The sequence below is a fragment of the Homarus americanus genome, unplaced genomic scaffold (genome assembly GCF_018991925.1).
Source record: "Homarus americanus isolate GMGI-L3 unplaced genomic scaffold, GMGI_Hamer_2.0 scaffold25483, whole genome shotgun sequence".
Lineage (NCBI taxonomy): Eukaryota > Metazoa > Arthropoda > Malacostraca > Decapoda > Nephropidae > Homarus > Homarus americanus.
Window position 1 is genome coordinate 997,558 of NW_024726235.1, and position 9,966 is coordinate 1,007,523.

Consider the following 9,966-nt stretch of genomic DNA (forward strand, 5'->3'; position numbering starts at 1 on the left):
GGGCAAAAATAGCAAATGATTACAAATAACAGTAACACTGGAGAAGGTTACCACCGCAAGTTTAATTTCGTTCGTTTTGTCCACGGATGTTCTTTTCTATGTGGTAAGTATTTTAAAACAGACGAAAACTTTATTTTAATTATGTTTTTAGCTTTTTTCTACCTACGATCACAAATTACTTGTGGTGGGCAGGGTAGGAAGGATGAGGGAAAGTGCGGGGTAAAACGCGGCGAAATTACTAATCATATGACACTACGTGCTTTCTACGCAAAGAAATAAAATATTTACCGTAAAAAATCCCCCGACTCTGCATCTGCTGTCCTCGTCAACACGTGTGTCGTAAACTATAGACCCATGAATCTGTTATTTGCCCGCTTGAAAAATAAACAATAAAGCATCGTATTAAGAGCTGTAATACCTGAAAGAAGCATTCAAGGCTTTTAATTTTAACTGATATTGTCCCGGGTAATTTTTTGTGGTGTCTATTAGTGTGCAAATCCCTTTCAGATTTTTATGTGCAGTGCCATAGGTATCAGAAACTATTTAATGTTTACGTTAAATAATCATATAGTTGGAATATAACCCATACATGGAGTTTGGTATTTAATGTTTACGTTAAATAATCATATAGTTGGAATATAACCCATTCATGGAGTTTGCATACCTTTCGTTTAATTTTGAAGTTTTATTTTCAGGTTGTTGTGTGAAATAAGCTTAAAATAACTAGATCGATTCAACACACTGTTTACCATTGGGTTAACACAAACACGAACACTAGTATCAGTATCAGATCGTTTACTTTTAATTCACATGGAAAATTTGTACAAAATAATCATCTCACATTAACAAACAATAATTTAACAACAGAGTAACAAGATGCGTCCAGGAAGAGGCTGGTGAGAAGTTATAATTCATCCTTTTTGTTCTTTTTTGTATCATTTTTCGTCTTTGTCTTCTGTTTCGTTTTTTCCTCCCCTTTTTCTTTGTTTTCTTTTTCTTCCCGTGCTTTCTTTTCTTCAGCCGCTTTCTCCGTCTTTTCCTGAAATAGTGAGAGAATAGTTATCATGATATTCCACGTCATTACATACATAAATACACAATCCAGTCTTTTTTATTGATACTTCTTGGAATTTAAATTAAATATATAAACATACATTGAAAAAACAAACAAATAGACAATAATAAATAAATATAATCGCCTCATGACAACAACTTCACGTGACAGGGTATGTAAAGGATTAACGCCTGATAACCCCTTCCTGCTTTGACAGACCCGACCATTCGAGAAATAAGTTCCATATTTCTTCTTTGTCATTTCTTGAGAACATTTAATCTTTTAGGTCTCAGTTGAATAAGTCTCCGTTGTAAAATTGGAGAAAATTGAGAACACGCACACACACACACACACACTTTACTTTTGGATATATTAAAATCCTTCTAACAGTATAGCCAACAACTGTTCATGAAGTCAACCCGCCTCTTCGCCTAACCTACAATAGTGTCCATGATAACACTGTCCCCACGCCCACACAGTCACCTAGTGTGTCCTAACCTAACCTAACATATATTTAACTTCGGTGTCCTCATATCCTTAGTAAATAGTTTTGGTAAGAGTACTCTATTGTATATTCATTTGTCACTTTAATCAAACAATGTTAGACTTGAGATGTTTTTAAGAATCAAAATGTGTTGGTACCTAATTTTAATCTTCTAGTCCTCTTGTAACATGTTGTATGAAATTTTACTCAATAAATTCAGATCAAATCATGCGTTAACTTTTCACACACAGTAAGAGAACACTTTAATATACAGTCTCAGTGAAATTCTTTAACAGAATTTGGCCATCGTGTTTGTGTTGCTGGTTAAACAAGCCAATTAGACGGTGGTGTCATATCTCCAGTCAGGGGAACATTCAACATACGACCCTCTCAGAATCCAGGATCTTAGTGTACAGGAGTTTATCGCGGTATTCCCTGACAACTGCTGTGACGCAAAATGTCTGCTTTGTTGATGAGGAAATGACACTTCACTGGGCTTTTACAGTGACGGTACGCTGATGACTCAAACTACTCTTAAACTGCCGGGAACTCTGACACAACAAGGAAAAAATCGCCCTAAATTCTGGATCACGAAACAGTAGTTGAACAGGAAAATTTGCTGGTATTATTGGTGACTTGCAGAATTTTCCTTTTGTAGTGAGCGGTGGAATGTGTGTGTGTGTGTGTGTGTGTCAGGGCCACTCTATGATATCCCTTTTCCTGTTGCTGTCGTCGTGAGTGTAGTGGGACTTCCCCAGTGTGCGGGATAGCCCCCTCGCCTCCCGCTGCTGGCCGGGTTCCCGTCGCCCACGTCTTCATAAAGGAATCATATTTTCATACTTCAGTTTTTCTGTTTTGGGTTATGATTTATTTTTGAAATCTTTTCTAAATCTCCTTTTATGACAACCCCAAACAATTCACAAGTCGAGAGTCAACACCTGGTGCCCCAGCGTCCAGTTGGCGGTGGTGATGGGTGAAGGTCCTACACCATCACCACCACCCTCCCCCACCCACACCTACTATCTCTCACTCACTAAAATATACTTCACTATCGGGTTCTCTGTCTTCTCTTCTCTTTCCATTATTACACACACTCATATTTATTTCATGCGCCTCTCCTACACACCCCTAAGAGCTACATTCCTCAGGCTGGCCACTCAATCACATCATTATTTTTGTTTATCCCTTTAGCAGCTCACTTCTATGCCCGCTATCCAAATATTGTCCCTGCCTTCTATGTCCTCTTCCCTCGTCCTGCCCTGCCCTCCTCCCGGCCTTGCCCTCCTCTCCCCATTATCCCTCCCTGCTACGCCCTCCTCCCTGTCCTGCACTACCCATCTCCCTGCCCAGCCCTCATCAGCCACAACACAGGGAGGTAGGGGCTGGATGGAGGCGGGACAGGCGGACATAAACCTTGTGTATCTGAAAATAGACTGGTGACGACTGTCCTCTCCCCTCCTCCCCTCACTCACCCATCCTTCCCTCACTCTCCCATCCTTCCCTCACTCTCCCCTCTTCCCCCCTCACCGTGTTCAGATCAATAGATGGGGAGAGCAGGCCACAGAAACCAACGGGAAGAGGGGAGACAAAAAGGGAGAGGTTGCAAAGGGAGAGAAGAGGCAGAGGAAAGGGAAGATAAGGTAGGGGGGATTTAAGATGGGAGGGGGAGGTAAGGGAGAGAGGAGTTAGGGGGAGAGAAACAAGGGGAGAGGGCAGACAAGAGAAGAAAGGAAGGAGGTGATGCAAGGGAAGAGTGTAAACAATAGGTAGCTAATTTTACAGTCTAGGGAGTAAAGATGGTTGAGTGCAGTGGCGACCGAATAGAAGCTTAGTGTACAGTGAGGATGAAGAATGAGGCCGCAGCTGTGGTAGCGAGGAGGACCACTGACCAGGACTCAGCCTTCAGGAACAGATAGACTCTTGTGTTTTGAGGACGTCCCTGCCTCCACAAATTATGGCTTAACATCAACAGTTTTATTCAGTGTTAAGACCACAGGGATACATACAGTTTATGATCCAGACGGCCTCTGCACTCAGCCCGTCAAAGGTATCAGACAGACGCTTAGGTCAGGATATTCATAGCCTCGTAAATTTTAGCCGAGGTTGAGGATTATGACGACGCATACACCTGTCTCCCTTCCATAACGTCTGGCGCACAAAAGAGGTACTGTACATAAAGAATAGTGTCATTCTCCCATAACTAATGCGTCTCTCGTCTCCAGTTAGAAAAATATATATGTACATAATGTTCGAACCTTAAAAAATCATTTAGTGAGCAGACCAAGCGAGCGCGCGCACACACACACGTGTATCTATAATAATAAATTGAAATAAAACGCTTCCTTATATATGTTTTAATATGAATCGTGAATGTTAGCTAAATTCTGAATATATGAAGCAGAATTCTGTTCAATTGCTAACACTTGACACAGCTCACTGCGAAATTAATAACGTCACGAGTTATTTTATTTTCAAACAATAGTTTAGAGTTGGTTATTTATATCTGTACAACAATAACACCACCAGATTGTTGTGTGGGTCAGTAACAGTAACAACAGAAGCATGACGAGACTTTATAAACACCAGTACCTGAGAGGGTGTTGCACTGTCAGGCGAGGAGCTAAATGTTTCTACGACTCGTCACTCTTACCAGCCTTAAACAAATATCAACACATATTTTGCAATTTATTCTGTCTCTCTCGACATGTTTTTTTTTTTTTTTGCCCCAACCGACGTAAACATCGCTCAACAAAACCAAAACATTTTAGTGCAGTAGAAAACGCAATGTTCGCTGATTTTTCCAACTTGTATATGTATAAAACTGACACTATAAACATAGCCTCGGGGTTTGATTTTTCTGTGAGGTAAAACTAACTCGCATTGTATTTTATTTCCTCTCTTATCGTCTTCGTTTTGTCTCTCGTTCGTTGCGCTTCGCTGTTTACTATGATATAAAAGTATGAATGTGTAGATGTTCTCGTGAGGTTTCGAACATAAACAGGCGATCAGAGAGAGAGAGAGATAGACAATTAAGCGGTGTTGAGACGAGTGGCTCTTAATCCCAAAATTACTGGAGTTCGTCTTTCACTCTTCAAATTTCTAGATGAGCGTAAGACGATCCTTGTGAGAGGGAGGGAGAGTCTACCAGTAAGGAGGGAGAGCCTACCTGTGAGGAGGGAGAGTCTACCTGTGAGGAGGGAGAGCCTACCCGTGAGGAGGGAGAGTCTATCTGTGAGGAGGGAGAGTCTACCTGTAAGGAGGAAGAGCCTACCAGTGAGGAGGGAGAGTCTACCTGTGAGGAGGGAGAGCCTACCTGTGAGGAGGGAGAGTCTACCTGTGAGAAGGGAAAGTCTACCTGTGAGGAGGGAGAGTCTACCTGCCTTAACACTGATCAACTTCCTCTCGAACCATCCAACTCATCCTCCCAATCGAGCCTGTGGGATGGCGGTCAGCAGACGATCAGTAACAAACAGATGAATGACTTACTTTCTGTATCCACTTGATGCTTAATGAATTATTTAGTCTATCTTTAATTATCGAACCTAAGTGTAGAGAGTGTACTTTCCTCGTCATTTTACTTAGTATTAGAAGTTGTCGGTGTACACTTTATGTACTTTTGATGATGTAAAGAGATTGTGTTTACAAATCTCCCAGTCCCAGGTGAAGCCGTTTTCTGTTGCACACACACACACACACACACACACACTCACAGTAGTTCTGATATGACTATCCATTACCATTCATTTCGTCAGTTGATGGAAAACTTTAACATACAGTACTCTTTGATATAGATTTTACGGAATATTACGTCAGGATTCCTCACATTGGCAGCACAACGTATCAACAGTACCCCTGCTGTTAATACAAGTTACTCAAGGATGTTAAGCAAACATATAACGTCTAAAAGTGAGTTATTAGCACGAGGTTCATTGTGTACTTTTCTATTTTGACCCAATAGGAAAATCTAAGATTTGGTGTAGGATACCCTACAATAAGTTCGTTTTCTTTGAATGCCTAAATTTCACAAGTTACTTTTAAATCCCAGTACAATGAAAGATCTGTGCTCTGATCACCGAGGAAAGAGTTAAATTATTAAATAAAGGAAATAACAAAATATATTTCATCTAACACTTTATATCAGTACAGCTTTAACACCTTATCTCATTATCCCGAAAATGTATACAAAGATTTACTGCAGGAGATATTAATGGTATGAATAAAATCCTATTTTAGCGGAGACTAAATTAATTTGTGATGTAAATCTAGGTGATGAATCTGTCGTTTTATATTACGTCCATAAATCATTATAAATAAAACATATAATTAATTTAAATACATATTATTTAAAGATCTGTATTTATGTAATATCGGTTATTTCTGAAAATGAGCCACGGCCCAGGGCATAGTAAACAAACGTGCGCACTCATCACCTCTGAGGATGATCGTAACAATGGTCGGTTTTTCCACAAACACAGTAGCTAGACAGCCTTCTTTACCCGGTAGATGTATACACAGGTATTAATCTCAGCAGGGGAAATGTGGATACTGGTATATCTGATCCATAGTGTTACACCGTGCCGGTATACTTGTGGTCTATATTTTCATACTATAGTGGTATATCTGGTCTATATTGATATATTTCACTTATATAATTGTGGTCTATACAATATAACCTGACCAGGACCATATTACACACGATTCTCCAGTATAACCTGACCATAGAAAATGTCACCCCGTCTCTTGCACGTCACATTCAGGTACTTTCAAGAGCCCATGCATACCGACGACCTTCTAGTTAGCTGACAAATGACGAAGATACAATGAGGATTAATTGAGACTCCTGTGCCTTCATTAGACACGTGATGGGTTGTAAAGTTATTGACTGACCTTCCTGGCGACGGACATAGGCTTGAGTCCTTTAGGGCAGGCTGGGATGGTCTTCTTGCAGAAAGACTCAAACACCTTGTCAACACTAGGCTTCTTCTTGGCGGAGTACTGCTTCAGCATCACCAGCCCAGCCTCGTCCTCGTAGTGAGCTGCAAGTTACACGAGAGTCATAGCCAGACAGGAGTGATGTGTGGGGGGATGGTGATGATGGGGGGTAAAGCTGCTACATTGTGGTGAAGGCGTGAGCCAGATATTGGTAATAATAGTATTAGTAGTACAGCACAGTAATAGTAGTAAGAAGTACATCGATAATAATTATATTGATAGTGGTATTAACAGAAGCACTAACCGTAGCAGGACTGAAACAAATAGTACGAGTAGAAAGAGATGTAGTAGCTCATGTACCTGACTCACTGATCTGAGCACAAAGATTACAGCCCACAGTGGAGGAAACAGCACCCAAACTCTGCCATGTCAAGATATTTTTCTTTCTTCTAATTTAGGAAGAGTGATTAATGTATGAGTGTACAGAATGATACTTATTACCCTGACTTGCAGAACTGACCTCTAATGCCGGAGCAGAGTCGCACCATCTTAGGAGGAGAGAGGACGTAGGCCCTAAGGCGGTCTGTACTACACACCGCCAGCAGCGCCGCGTCGATGTGATCCTCCAGGGAGCCCTTCTCCTTCTTCCACTTTAGCAGCAGTTTGTGCAACTCTGTGTGAGAGGGTAGGAGTAATGTCACCCTGAGTGGTAAGTGAATACAGGGTCATATTATCACCCAACTTGTTAATAAGGGTGAGTACCAATGTTTATATTACTGATTATTGTTAACAAGGCTTAACTACCCCGGGTTGATTAGTCGTTAGTTTTCCTCATTTATTCCTTAATATGACTAAACAAACTGTGTGGTGCACTGGAAGAGACGCTTGATGGGGAGAGCCTCAAGCGACCACGATATGAAAGCAGCCATCATAATACTGTCTGACTAGCGTGTCTATTAGAGCCATGGAAAGTGAACCACCACGGGCCCGGACGACTCTCTGATTCACTTTTAACTTGTCTGTATGATGATAATACTATCTATCTATCTATCTATCTATCTATTTATCTATCTACCCATCTATCTATCTATCTATCTATCTATCTATCACTGTGTCACGAGAGGACACCCACCAACACTTTAACAATATACACAAGTGTAGTCTCCCCCTGCAGGCGAATAATTATGTCAATACAACTTTTTAGCGACGTATGTTAATGAGACGAGAAGATTATTACCATTATCTTCCTCTTATAAAAAACAGGTGTTGGTGGTTTTATGTAGAACGTTTGTGTCAGTGAATTGTGTAAATAATCATAAGGTCGTACACCCAGACACATACACACAAACATACACGCTTTAAAACATACATATACAGTCACACACACACACACACACTTATATATATATATATACCCCTACTTTTCTGCCTCTTTACTTTGTTGTTTCTACATTTACCTCTCTGCACACGGTCGTCAGTACCCCAGCAGGTCACTACTCACCGTGTACCATGCCATAACATCCTTCACAGAAAGCGGCGGGGTCCTTGAATAAGGTGTCGTCAGGCAGTTGTGTCTTGGGTCCCATTTCCTTGACGCCTCCCACCGCGTGCTGCCCGACCACCAGCACCGCCGCCACCATCCACGCTGCGGGGAACCCCATTGTGTGTCTTTCACTGTCAATAACACACCCCGGGACCCCCTTGATCTCCTACCGTCACCTGTGTCTTCCTCGGGAGGCTTCGCTTTGCCTGCTGGTGAATTTGAAGTCGCCCAGGGGAGGAGGAGGAGCAGTAGCAGTGTGCAAGGGCGGTAGTGGTGCAGGAGAGAGTGTGAGGCGTATGGGCACCACCTGAGTTAGTTAGGCTCCTTGTTATCTTATCTGACGTTAGGCAGGAAGGGTGTGTTCGCCCCGCCTCTGATAACACACTCTTTGTTTGCACCATACTTCCCTCTCAACTTTGGTTATGTTCAAAACTTGTTCATTGTGATTGTTTAATTGAAAGACGATTACATTGATCGGGACTTTAAAGGAATGATGTCAAGTGTTTTGTTCAGCAGTAGGTGAGAGTAGAGGAGGGTAGGAGGAGGTGGGTGGTGGCAGGTGATAACAGTTGTAACTTAGTCGTGGGCTGTTGCCACGTGTACGTCTTTGTCACCACCGTAACTTCTCTACAACAACTCTCATAATGTTACCCACACCTGTGACGGTACACACACAGGTACTATGTGGTGTTCTCACGTATGACATGTGGTTCTTGATGATTTGCAACAAAATAAGTCTTTCAATGGAGTAAATTATAAAAAAATGGTATTATTATAAGTGTTCACGCCCACTTATGAGTGGGACCTACCACGTGACATTAGCCAGAGTTGTTGCCACCTGCTGCAGTTGTCACTTTTATTGTTTCTCATATTTTTATAATAATGTTATACATTGTGGTGTACCGTGAGCATAGAAGATTGTCACGTCACGAGAAGAGTGTTGATGTCACCTATTAAGAGTAACGTCATAGCGTACTTGTAACCATTACTAGTGATCATGACAACAACGTTGTACACACCTTTCACCCCTGGCTGATGAGATATTCTAGGGAGGCGCATTAATGTTTCAGAATATTGTTTAATGTTTCAGACGTCACAAATCAGGTTAATATCAAAAATATTTTATTTTTTTCTGTACACAGGATAAGTCTGTCGCGTTAATGCGATTAAGCGATTTTTTTGCAGGTCTTAGAAGTCCTTCCTGTCAACAGCTGGTGTTGAAACTGAAGAAGTATATAGTTGACTAATGAGGTAAACATCTTTCAGTTCAAAGGTGTAAACAAACTGACGCGTCACGTGCAAAATATCTTATACTCTATCATTTGTTTCACATACACTCACACACAACACACTATGGTAGCATGACGGTGTAAACAAACTGTGACGCCACGCGCAAAAACCTTTTATATTCTATCTTCGTTTCACGTACACACTTGGCTACCAGTTTAGTTATCCACAAACCACACGATGAAGGCTTCATGTAAACTAATGTATAGTATTATATGTTGTAAAGTTTGATAAGTTAGCGTAGTGCGTTCACTATAATTTACCCGATTTTTACAATTTACAATTGTCCGATCAGAATTTAAACAGCAATTATATGTTTACGCTCTGAGAATTGTGTACGTGAGGAAAATTACGTATTATATTTATTAGAGTACTTTTACCTCCTAATATTTATACATATAACATATAATTTTGTTAATAACTTAATTGTACTATCATCGAGGCTTCAGTGTCTCGACAATGTTTCACACACCCACGACCCCACGAACCCAAACCTTATATATTAATCAGTATTTTCTAAAGGATTTGATTCTCAAGTAATGTTACAAAATCACTTACCGGTAAACTGAGGCTTACTACTGGATCCTTGAGTCTTAGCGGAGACTTGACTCACAAATTTTACAGGCTAAGTTATCAACTTCAGTGAGAAGAGTAGACTTGCGGTAG

At 41.0% G+C, this 9,966-nt stretch overlaps 1 protein-coding gene across 1 annotated transcript; it reads right to left on the minus strand.

Annotated features, from left to right (window-relative positions):
* Nucleotides 1–775: 775 nt before the first annotated feature.
* LOC121865404 lies at nt 776–8,330 on the minus strand. The gene is made up of 4 exons (XM_042364760.1): nt 7,972–8,330; nt 6,991–7,143; nt 6,426–6,574; nt 776–1,039 (listed from the first exon to the last, which is right to left on the minus strand). The coding sequence occupies exons 1-4, from the start codon at nt 8,129–8,131 to the stop codon at nt 905–907; spliced, it is 597 nt and encodes a 198-aa protein (XP_042220694.1). The 5' UTR covers nt 8,132–8,330; the 3' UTR covers nt 776–904.
* Nucleotides 8,331–9,966: the final 1,636 nt, after the last annotated feature.